Source organism: Ruditapes philippinarum, unplaced genomic scaffold (genome assembly GCF_026571515.1).
Source record: "Ruditapes philippinarum isolate M1 unplaced genomic scaffold, ASM2657151v2 ctg408_1_1_1_1, whole genome shotgun sequence".
Lineage (NCBI taxonomy): Eukaryota > Metazoa > Mollusca > Bivalvia > Venerida > Veneridae > Ruditapes > Ruditapes philippinarum.
In genome coordinates this window covers 60,071-73,372 of record NW_026855039.1, presented here as the reverse complement: position 1 = coordinate 73,372, position 13,302 = coordinate 60,071, and the positions used below count along the sequence as shown (strand labels likewise).

General features: G+C 32.9%; 1 protein-coding gene across 1 annotated transcript; it reads left to right on the top strand.

Annotated features, from left to right (window-relative positions):
* Positions 1 to 6,535: 6,535 nt before the first annotated feature.
* Positions 6,536 to 11,643, top strand: LOC132741915 (uncharacterized). The gene is made up of 3 exons (XM_060730182.1): positions 6,536 to 6,637; positions 7,081 to 7,387; positions 10,109 to 11,643. The coding sequence occupies exons 2-3, from the start codon at positions 7,083 to 7,085 to the stop codon at positions 11,442 to 11,444; spliced, it is 1,641 nt and encodes a 546-aa protein (XP_060586165.1). The 5' UTR covers positions 6,536 to 6,637; positions 7,081 to 7,082; the 3' UTR covers positions 11,445 to 11,643.
* Positions 11,644 to 13,302: the final 1,659 nt, after the last annotated feature.

Sequence of the window (13,302 nt, the reverse complement as noted above, 5' to 3'; positions counted from 1 at the left end):
AATGCGATTTATTTTTTTCCAGTTATTAATCCTATAAAACAGATAAGAGTTTGAGATACTTCCATTTTGCACAAAGAAAATAGTAAAATATGCTCAAAATTTGTGTGAAAAACGATTGTAACTTGAGATACTACCCTTTTGTTATAAGAAATATGTTACAAATTTTCAAAATTTTATTTGTAAAACAATTGTAACTTGACATTAATCAAATATCTTATTTCAAAAATATTTTGCTTCTTTTTTCCAATTTGTTTCTAATTCCTTCACTAAAATGTATATATTTTCCTAGAATACAATTTTTATTCATTTACACATTAGTACTGACTGTATATTAACTTGTCTTACTGTCAAAACTATAGCTATACATGTATGTCAAAATCAAATATCTATATTTCTTGAAATGATAACTTTACTGATTCATTCTCTCGAATAACATTATGAAATGTTTGATTCATGTTCAAACTTGAAAGGAATACACAGCAAAATGACGATCTTCTCTGTATTCATTTGGATTAGAGTGACTTTATAAAAACAAAGATTTATGTGTTAAAATTCATCTGAAAGTAAAATAACATGAGATAAATCAATGTATCATATGTGCTTATAATGATATTTATTGATTTATTTTTATTTGAATGCATTAAAAATTGTAGGGATGAATATCAAAACACAAAGAAAATACACAAAAGGGACACTAATGAAAATAAATTTTATTATAAACAAGCTGTGAAACTTTGTACATAATTCCCTGGATGTGACATTTTATCTTTAATGTGCTAAATATATAATCATCTTAAAAATATTATTATGTTCTAACTGCTCTTGTCTGAATAGTGCCCTGTGTTTGTTAAAACATATTGTTTTTATATTGTTATCTAGTTTCAAGATTGTTTTCTAGTAAATATGGACATCAATTCTAAACATGAATTATTATAAATCAATATAAATTAGAAAGTGTTGTAACATGTCATTTCAATGTCATAATTTACTGCTGTGCTATATGTATTCATTGTCATACTGGAATAATAATAAAAGACTTTGTAAAATTCTAACACTAACTGTTCTGTAGATAAATTTACAAATAAGCCAGCCATATTGTTTTTAACTTTTCCTTAATCTTAGCTGAAACTGCTAAGAAAAACTTTTCTAATGTTTGCAGATGTTTTTAAGCATTTTACCTTAGAGTCCTGTACATATTTTATTAATTCAAGCTGTGCCACCTGTAACTTATTCAGTGACATGAAAGCACAGACAGGTTGAACTTTGGTGGGTATCTCTATATTCAACAGCGCTTTGTTCGAAGTAAAAAAAAATCATAAAACACTAGCTTTGCTTCGGAAGCATTTTGCTTTACTCACAGTTAGGACAAGATACTATACGGTTGACAGATCATAATGATGTATACTATCACGATTTTTTACTTTTATTCAGTATATTCTTACAATACCGATCTGTGTTTTAGATAGACGGATATATGTTCTCCGTTTTTTATTAAATAAAGATTAATATACAATGTATCCCATGTAAAATAAATTTTCTTAAAAAAATTCTTCTATTAGAAAAGAAATCACATTCTAACACAAATAGACCAGAGATGTAGATATCTCTATGTCTCTGAAAGGACTTATCTGGGTTTTTTTTGTACTTTATTGAGTTGATTTGGAAATAAAACGTATTTAAATGTCATTTTTGCTACCCCCGCCCCCATGGCGCTTTGCCGCCATTAAAGCCATACACCGTAAGTCGTGTTAACATTGACAGGTGCGTGAGAAATCACGTGACCCGGAAACGTACTTTCGGCTGTGGTAATTGTTTATACGGTCGTACGACCGAAAATGGTCTTAACTGCGACTGAGGTCGTACGACAGTGTACATAAAACGGTCATGTGGAAATGTAGGGTGTTGTATTATGGGTCTAATAATTAATACATGTTGTACACAGAGCGTGCACTTGAAATGACCACTGAATGTTCCAAGAATATACGAGGCGGGAAGATAATGGACATGCACATTACAGTATAAGATAGTATTAAGATTAAACATATGTATACACAAGTATTATCATTTCCAAAATGCTTGGAATCGCCGTTCAGCCATGAATATAGAAATAATATTTCCTTTCTTGCCTAAAACTTTATTGTATGTGGTCTACACATAAAGCCAACAAAAAATACTTGATTTACTCCTAAAATTCCGTTCTTGTCAAAATATTTTGACGCGCTCAGTTAGATTCTGCTGGGTCAGAATGTAGGAGATTCTCAGTGAAATTGGACGATAGTTTGTAGGGTCAGTTGAATCTTTTCCAGGTTAAGGGATTGGAATAACCAACGATTTTTTCAAAGTGTTGGGAAATTTACCAGATACCTAAATCATGACCTGATACAGAAAATTGTCAAGACCACGATTTCGCCCGGATCATTCTATTTCAACATAACTGTCGGGTTCGATGAAATGAGACTGTCTTATCACATGATAAACAAAAATGATAATTGTGATTACTAGACATAATCTTAAGTTTGTATTTTGACAATTTTTGGTGAATGAACGCGAATTTCCCTAGGAAAGAGGTACCAAGTGAGCTTTTCCCACTCCTGTTTTTTCCAAGAAGTATAATGCTTCTTCCAGTACTATTATCCATCTAGAAAACAGGATAGGCAATCTTAAACTGTCAACTAAATAGAATGAATTTAAAAAGATTTTGAAAATTTAAACAGGATCTTCCAAATATAAAGACCCTGAATTAAATTATAGTAATAGTATAGAGACGATACTTTTAAATGGTTATACAGAAAATTATCAAGACCAAGATGCAGCCCGAGCCATGATAATTCCCTGTTACTGTCGGGTTCGATGCACTGTGACTGTTTTATCACTTGATATACAGAAAGAGAATTTTGATGACTATACATAAAGTTATGTTTGTATTGTTCACCCCTCCATGAATTTGAATTTAATTACTCTATTTGCAACCTCGGTTACGATTACATATAAATTTTCATTCCTTAAACCCCATAGCTGAAAAGTCAGTCAAAGATACTGTGAGTGTTGCTGATTAGTTGACTACAAACACATGAAAACATTGCCGTAAAGATGAAACGCTAACCGTCAAATGTTCACATGCTAAAGGATTTTGAAATTCATTATCATGAACACAATTATTTTTTATCATCTAAGGCACTTGAAAGTGGTGAATTAGTGAGTACTCCTATTCAAGAATAGGTTTTTACGGGTAGTGCTCCTACCAAAAAGAAACATTTAGGAAAAAGGTCAAGACTTAAAAATTACAAAACTGTTGAGTACGTCCTCGCTCCTGTCAAAACTTGTTTCTATTAAAATCAAAATCCCCAGTACCCTCATCACCTATGCCCATCCCAAATAGGAAAATATTTATTAACTTCTAGCCTGTGATTTGATACAGTCATGTGACACTTGTTATTTTGTTTACGGACACGATTATGCATGAACAAAGAGAACTCAAAACATTTTTTTTACTAAGTGGCTGCCATACAAGAATCTGGTCAGTGGTATGGCTTGACTGTCCATAAACATGTCTTTGTGATAATCCTTTGAAATGGTCATATCTATCGATAGTTCGTACTATTACGAATATAACCTGTAGGCCAATTTATAAATGAAATCAAACGATAATCTTGCTGATTCTTTGGAGAAAGATCAATAAAGGTGTCTGTTTGACACTGTATTTATGCTCATGATATCCTTTCCCCACCACCCAAACGTGAAAGAAATGATGTATTATTAACACATTTCCTGCATTTTGTCAGAAATCAAAAATTATCCTTATGTTTATTACTCCTTTAGACATATTAAACTCTAATTGTTTTATTAATGAAAATGGACACAATTTAGCAGCTTACGTTTGATACACTATTTGATATTACCTGTAATACATTTATCAAATATAAAATCGTGTATTTTTATTGTTTAAGCATTTCAATAAGCATAATAGTGTTATGCAGTTTAATTTAAACTTACTTTAATGTGTATCTATTGTTAATGTCACACTGGGTGCTTGTGAATAAAAGGTATTTGTAACTTTAAATATATTTTGTTACGGTAGTCATTAGAGCATTGATCAATATTCTTTCAATGATGACATTCAGTTTAAAGTTTTACGCATTTAAATTGACTATATCTATTGAATAGTTTCTTGAAATTTTATTAATTTTGTTACGCAAATACATTTGTACTTGTTTCTTAAATACATGTCATTTAATTTCTCTGCGGATGTTACAGGTACATTTTTGGATGCTAGTTGATAAAAAAATTATTCAGTATGTAGTCAGACGATGCCGTTTACGTTTAAGAATGATGTCGACTGGCAACAGGGCAACGTGCATGTTAGAAATGTATCACTAACCAAACTCTATGGATTGGTGTGATTTTCGCTACAAATATCATTCTGAGGTGGCTACTATGGTGGCCGGTAGCGTCCATTTTAAAGCCGCGTGAAATTTTACCATCATTTTATAAAATGTCGCGGGCATCTTTTAAACCATTTTTCAAATTCGATATCATTTAAGATGTCGCGACTTAGAGAAACTATCAAGTTTTTCTGACAAACTTTTGTCGTAAAAAGTCGAGTTTTATATAGGAAACCGCAACATTTCCTATCTACATAGTAGACTTAGCAACTCAAACATATGCCTACTTTATGTAGCCGGTTGCAGCCATTTTATCCTCGATATGTTGTTCTGATGCATACTATGTAAAAAGTCGAGTTTGCATTTAGCCTCGACTTTTTATGCCGGGAAATGTCTCTGAGCAAAATTGCTATTTCTCGCCGCGATATTTTATGAGACCATTGTGGAACAAAAAGTCGTAGCCTATACTTTTCCACTCGACTTTTGTAGAATTACTACAGCACTGCAAATAATGTCGCGGAATTCTTTCTGTTCTTCGACCTTTTATAGGCAAACGAGAGATAAAATGTAGAATAAAACCATGGACGCAATCGGCCACTGATATCAACATGTTCCTTGCTGTTTTCAGCAACTGTTTGTTGAGGTTTATACGTTCCCGCAACATTTTATACGATTTCATTAGAAAATCTCGATGGTTCGTAAGTTGCTCGTGACATTTAATTGTAAAACGATCAAATTTCTCGAGGGTTTTATGGCTGTTAGCAGCCACCATATGCTACAATCAAAGCGCACAAGATAGTATGAACTGATATAATTCCTGTGTTTCAGGCGATGCTCTTTGATCCGTGTGCTGACAGGAATGACGAGGTGGAACACTTCCGTTCAATTAAAAATTGCAAGAGAATTTGTTGTTCACCTTTCTACATTTTCACTAGGTACGTATGAAGTGCTACTGTGGACCTTTCTGCAGAAACAGTGTTTGAAATTTTACGTATAGCTCACCTCTACGAAGTTTCAAGTCTTGTACAGTATTGTATACACGACAGAGAACGCCCGGGAAGGTAATAATCGACCCGCAAAATGAATAATGGCCTCGAGGGTTTCAGTCCGAGGGCATTATTCATTTCAGGGCCGATTATCACATTCTGGCTCGTCTATGACGTGTATTTAGGTCACACATAGAGGTCATTGAACAATGCTTGTCGAAGCAAAACTTCTACATTCATCGGGGCACAAATGTTTACCATGTGGCTAAGTTTTCCAGGTTGCTGCTACAAAAGTCAAGGTCACAGAGAGAGTTCAAAGTTAAGATAAAACAGAAGATGTGTACAGGGACCATTTAGTCATCATTTATTGAAGGATTGAAACACAAATGATAACTATTATGACTACAAGTGTGACATGTGTAATTTAGGTTAATATTTGCATGGTCAATCTCTCCAGAGATTATAAAATATCCAGATATTGTCGGATAATAATCAGAGCGTGTCTCCTATATGCATGTTTATAATGCCCACATCTCTGTCAAAAGCTTTTGTGACGGGCGTATTTTGCGACAATAATGCCCTTGCTGTAATTAAGAATTCTTATAAAGATGAAATACAACTTATTTTAAGAATGATTTTATTTTTATGATATATTATTGCACTTTCATCGCTGCTTTCCTAGTGAGATAATCATCTAACATCAATTATTCAAACAGTATAACACACAGGTTTGCCTTTTCTTATAAATATTCTTATTTTGTAAAAAAAAAATCGTTACTCATTTATATTAAACATAAATAACTTGTATTTATTAAACTGTATATATGATCTTTTTCTACGACTTTAAACATGCACATTATGTTCAATTTTATGTAAATGCTCTTGAACTATTGAGCAAATAACGATAATGAATGAATGAGTTATCAATTATGCATTAAACATAGACTTCTTGATATCTGAAACCGTAAACTTTAAAATTTACCGATTTTGTTCAATCTTTTCATTAACGTTTTTTAATAAAGTTAAAGCATTTCATTACAATATAAATCAATGTTTAATGAATACATTAATGCATTAAAAAACCCACACCAATCAATATTTGATCAATAAAATACTTGAATGAATTGAGACCAAAGTCTACAACATTTATTATTTTGGCTGTTAGCAGGGTATAGTCTTGCATTTAGTCAAGTTGATCACCATCGCATTAAACGCACTAAATTTTGCTTTCATGTAAAGAGAATAATTTTGGAAAATTACATTCAAATCGTAAGTTTATGCTTATTTCATTTTGTTTTACATCAAGCTGATATGTTAATTCTAATTTGCCTATGAAATATAGATAGGAGAGTCAGGTGCATTTATAAAGGAAGTTTTCATGGCATATTGCTTACTTCTACGCTCAATGTAGTTAGACATCTGTCTATCAATTCTCTTTTCAATTTTCTTTTTATGTTAGAATGGAAATAGAAATTCATTTTTTCTTGCGTAGTATAATAATGCATAGTTTATAGTTTAAATGCTTTGTAATTAATCGCTCGTGGTTATTTTCTGTTCTTTTGAGGTCGAACCGTGTATTATTCTCACAATTGATAACTATTTCCTAAAAAGTACTATTTAATCAAGATTATAAAAATGATATATTTGTCATAACCAATCAAACAAACACATACATATTTTTCTTGTTAACTGTTTTAATACCAATATAACAGATATGTTAAGTATGCAGTCAGGAGACGATATTAACGTTCAGGAATGTAAACAGACGTATCATGTCGGCTGGCAACAGGGCAAAGGTCTCGGAGCATGTATGTTAGAAATGTATGACCAAAGTTTTTGGACTGATGTGACTTTCCGCAGCAAAGATCACCCCGAGGCGGTTTCGATCAAAGCACATAAGATAGTTTTAGCTGCTAGAAGTCCAGTATTCCAGGCGATGTTCTTTGGTCCATGTGCTGACAGGAGTGACGAGGTTGACCTGGAACACGTGACTAGGGAAACATTCGACTTATTCCTAAGGTAAATATGAGGTATAGTCAATTAGTTAACGGACTTGGTCGATAAGTAAGGCTTTGAAACATGGAAAAACTGAGCACGTGGGTCTTTGATAAAAGTCTATTTTTAACAGTCATATTTTCTTAATCGAAACTGGAGCTAAATTGTATAAAAATTATGTATGATGTTAAAAACGTGTTTTCCAAAGCACACGCTTCATTCAAAATGAAGTATTGTGTTGTCCAATCAATGATGAAGCTTGCGGGGTATTTGTTAAATGAGTTTGTGTAAAAAAGGCCATGACACACATTTTAACGTAAAAACATATTGCTTAAATTTCAAATATCTATTTAGATTCTGTGAATTATAAATGTAAAAACTGTGACAGTTTTTAAAACTTGTAGAAGTTGTAGTTACTTACTTAAGTATTAAGATAAACTATTTAAAAACAAAACACAAATTCGTGACCTCGGATGGTTTCTTCTGTGTATTTAATACAGGACTGTAAACCTCTGCTTGGTAATTTCGTAGTGGAATGCCTTTCTGGATTTAACATTACAGGTGTGATATTATATCAAATGCAGTCGCATTGAGTAAAGAAACATTGATGCCATTTTAATTAAAATCAATAATCAAAAATATTGCCCCTCATGACTATGTGTTCGAATGCAGACAGGGACTTTGAACTCTTTCAAGTGAGGAAGCTATCCAACTAGCGTATGGAACGTCGGTGGTTCTACTCGGGTTCCCTTTCGTGCATGAAATAATGCCTTCCTCCAGTAGTAATGCTTGGAAGTTGCATATGACGTTTACTGTGTTGGTGTGACGTAAAACCCAACCAAAAAAGGATAAATAATGAAAAATAAAAAATATCTGGTGGAAACAAACCGATAAGTTTTTCACATTAAATTGAGGGAAAGTGAAATTAGATGATGCTCACAACCATAGTTATCGATCACAAATATTTTCATTTAAATTGATGGATTATTTATTAGATGACTGCGCTCATTTATTCCAGTTCAGTAATATTCATTTTAATAATGAATTCTACTACGATAGCGATGCACATATCTGTGTGTAACAAACGAAAATTCTCTGATACTTTTTTTTTAGATATCTCAAAAAACACTAATATTTATCGCTGCATTATTTATGTTCGCATAATTTAGATAGAAAAATTGTTGTGCAAACAGTTTAGCCGTGTATTTCTTTAAATTTACGTAAATGAATAAAACGAATCATGATGAATAGAGTTAGTAATCTGGAGATTTAGACAGTAGAACTGGAAAAAATGTCTTTTTTCGTTAAAAATATCAATATGTAATGACATGTAATTATGTCGGACAATGATGAATACTCTTTCTCAAATACACAGACTATCGGCTATAATGTGTAAATATAATTTATTCTATGCAATGCTTTATTGATTAAAAAACTTTATGTTAGAGGATGGAAACTGCCCTTGCTATACATTGTACTGTGACCAAACCTGATGAAAGCTCTTTAGATTAATGAATAACATAGCCCTGTGATTAATTGTACATCAAAAATTCACAAAATACTCCTATCATTGTCCAAAATTGTTCTCAATTAAAATAGTTTTGTAGTTGAGAATAACATGGACTATTTTTAAATCTGGGTATGAATGAATGAATATGTATCAGTAAGTAATCGGTATGCGAAACTTTACGATTGTTACGTTTTCCAGAGTATGTGACGGTATATTGTAAATGTAAATACTGTTTATATGATTTAAATGGAGGTATTTGCTGTTTGACATAAGTAATTGCTAATGTTTTTAGTAAACGTGTTTTAAAGGCAATTGGTGAATATAAAACGGAAAATGCATTGTTAGTTTGATGCTGATCGACGCATTGCAAAAAAAATATTCTCATAGATATAATTAAGGCAGTTAACAGTGATAAACGGTGCACAGAATCGCTATGATATATAGAAGACTCTAGCACGTCCTGCATTTTTCTCTGACCAAAATGTGTGAATATATGCATTCTTACACGCTTTACATTATCCCCCCCCACTATAAAACAGATAGGACAATCAAGTGCTCAAGTGCATTATAACTTACATGTTTGTGCGCTCCAGAACGTTCTGATGTTGTCAAGTCATAAATCTAGGTCTAGATATCCCCGATCCTTTCCCTTTCTTGTTGATGGTTATGGTTCTTCTTTTGTTGCAAATTGGCTGTTATTGTCTTAAGATCTGTCGCGAGATGTAGCGCTAAATCTAGATCTATATACTCAACTAGAAGAAATTCTTTAGCTTTAATATCGTTTTTGAAATTTCTCCTTTCATGTTTATAGAGTAGATCTATCGTCAATCTGAAGTCATTTTCGGATCATGATTTGGCTTGGAGTCAGTTATTGGATATTTTCTTGAGATAAAAGGTCTTCTTCAATACTGTGTTTGATTATGTCATCTAACAGTTCGTTCAACGTCAGCAGCTATCTTAAATGTCACTGAAAGTTGATTACGTCATTTTACACGTGCGTTCATTTACTCGCCCATTATTGAAAAAAGTAATAAGCAAGGCGACAAAAATTGCATAATGACCTAGATCTTGCCGTATTGGCCTTGAAATATCTAAATTTCCTAGGTATTAGATAGTTTTACAATGTACATATGTATCATATTATGTTTGTTAGAATGTACGTTATGGTGTTATTACTTTAACTTATAAGCATAAACAATGTTACTTAACTCAAACCGTTTTACATTTTTCACTAGGTACATATACAGTGAAACCCTGGACCTTTCTGTAGAAACAGCGTTTGATATTTTGCGTATAGCTCACTTCTATCAAGTCTCTAGTCTTGTACAATATTGTGGAGACTTTTTGATGAATGTCATTACAACGGAAAACGCATGTGATGTTCTCAATAACGCGATGTTGTACGACCTCACTGCACTGAGAGACACCTGCTGTTCTTTTGTCGACAACCATGCATTGGAAGTCCTCGAATCTGAAAGTTTTATGAACCTGAATGAGAAATGCCTCCTTTACATTCTAAAAGGTGATACATTGTATGCCGATGAAACAAAGATATTTGAAGCAGTTGATAAATGGGCAAGAAAGAAGATTGCAGAAAATAAAGAAGAAGTTAACGGCACGAATGTCCGTAAATATCTCGGCGAGTGTTTTTATCAAGTTCGGGTTCCAACTTTGACAAGTGAATTATTACTTAGAAGTGTAAGTAGAAAGGGATATTTCTCAGTAGAAGAATATGCCGATATTTCAGGTTACATAAATAGGATTCCGGATGTTTCCGTTTCTACAAATTCCAGTGTAAAGCGTATTCGGGAGACAGAAACAGTGATAATAGGGTGTGCTGCAAAAGAAGAGGACAAATACATACGTAACAGCATTTCCAGTACAGTTCTAATAGATGTAGAAAGAGATGTGTGTTTATCAAATGTTGTTCTTGGAAAATTTTGTCCGTATGAACAATTGAGAAAGTCTCTGTATTCTCCGTCTGCATGGTCTGAAGACGAGTTTTACAAACAAACTCAAAGAATATCTCAAAACGATATAAACGTGTATCGGGGTACAATTGTACAAGTGAAGTCAATATTACTGCAAGAAATTAAAGGATACGTTTTAGAGCCAATTGAAGAGTTAGAACTCCCGGAAAACCTGAGTCTTGATATATCATGCAGTGTCGCTATTGAAAGTCTTAGCTTTACACAAGATTTTCAAATAAGACAACTGCACCAAGATGACAACGTTATTAATGTAATTCCAGAGTTAATACTCAAAAAGGAAAGTTCTCCGTATAATTTAAAAGTTGTCCTTCGATATAGCTGTGGTGGTGCAATCGGAATTGGCGAAAAGGTAGCAAAGAAACCTTATCGTGATTTTTCTGAAGCCTCAAAACATTTGCCTGCTGCTAAACAAAATTTTTGTCATATACGCACAAGTTATGTTGAAGGTTTCCCAGGGGCTATCAAAAGTATGGGGTTTAAAAATTTCTCAAATCGTGACATAGAACCAGTACTTGGACTTACAAATAAAAGCGCAAATGAACAGAAAAACGTACAAGAAAACTCTGGTACAGTAGAATAAAAGATAGCAGGAAGGGAATACTTGACCGATCAGTTCAAGTGAAATAACATATTTTCCTAAAACATACCATTTTAACATGTTTTTTCTTTCTTATGTAATGGTATAAAACTGTTCACTAATTTAGTAAAAATGTATAGGTCTCTTCTATATGCAAAAAAGCCCTAGCTCTTGGCATTTGAAATACACGCAATAAATGGTTTCCTATGTTAGTCTATTATCAAGCAAATAGGCTTGATTGATATCAATTTCCTAAAGGTCCGCAGTACAAAATATTAGCTCTTGTATTTTCAAACGATATTACTTTATAATTTTTTGAAGAGTTGGAACTCCCTAAATGCCTAGGACTACATAAATCTAGTACAGTCATTATTGTAAGTTTTTGGTTTGAACGAGATTTTCAAATAAGATAACTACACCAAGACGACAACGTTATAAACGTAATTCCAGAGTTACTACTCAAAAAGGAAAGTTCTCCGTGTAATTTAACAGTTGTTCTTCGATATAGCTGTGGTGGTGCAATCAAAATTGGCGCAAAAGTAGCGAATAAAATTCATTACCGTTTTTTTTCTGAACCCTTAATGGGTTTTCATCCTATTAAAAAGAATCGTGTCATATACACACAAGTTTCGACGGAGGTTTCCCAGGGGCTATCAAAAGTATGGGGTTTAAAAATTTCTCAAATCGCGACATAGAATCAGTATTTGGACTTACAAATAAAGAGACAAATGAACACGAAAACTCTGGTATCGTTGAATAAATGACAACAGAAAAAAAACTTGACCGAACGTTTATAAGGAACTAACATAATATCCTAAAACATATTTTTCATTTCTAATATCTGTTCACTAACTAAAAGAAGTCATATATGTCCCAGTCTGTAAAGCTGCGGCACAGTGTCGAAGAGTTTCGGGTTCAAGTCCCGGACAGGCTGCATTTATTTCTCACCCAGTAACATATGTTTACTACATAGTTGTGTTTGTTGTTGTTTTTGTTTGTTTTGTTTTCTCTTTTGCTTTTTTAAGTTTTATTTTTAATTCAGTTATTTTACATTTACTTGTTTTAATATTGTTCAAGCAAATGCAGAATTTTACAAAAGGAAAACTATACACCTGGAAAAATGTGTGATTGAAAGCACTGTCATGCGATGACGACATAATTGAGCTAAGAAATAGCAATGTGATAAGAAGCGATACAAATTTAGTTATTATAAACCAATAAATTTATGAGTTTAGCAATTCTTAACCAAATTATTGAAGCATTAACAAATGTGTTGTTTTTTACTAAATATTAAGAATTCATTAGTATGGTGTTGGAGCGTTTACAAAACATTAACTGGTGGTATTTTTGGAAAAAAAAGTTGACGATTACGTAACCATGACATTATGTAGCCAAACTTTTAAAAAGGTGTGTAACCCCTACATGCACGGATGATAGCGTGTAACCCCTACATGCACGGATGATAGCCTGAACCCTCCTCATACTACCAGTAAGGCGTCTAAAGCATTTTGAGGTAAATTTTGCCATTCTTTGTGCATAGTTTGTTCCAATTGTTGCAGGTTGACAACAAATTGTTTGTACCATTGCCCAAACAAAATTTAAAATTTCAGTTGTGAACATGTCAAAACTGAGGCAAAACGCCCGGGTGTTAGGAGAAGGGTTGAAGCTATCACCAGGACACGTGGCGGTAACACTCGGTATTAAAAATTTGTCATTCTGGCCATTCTGAATAATTTTTTGCAAATTATTTGAGAATAGGAATTTTTAAAAAAGAGAATATGTACCTTGTCCAGCCCCGTCATTATCACAAAAAACATTCTTGAATAGTTACAATGTAGGTACCATAGTAACATGTATTCTA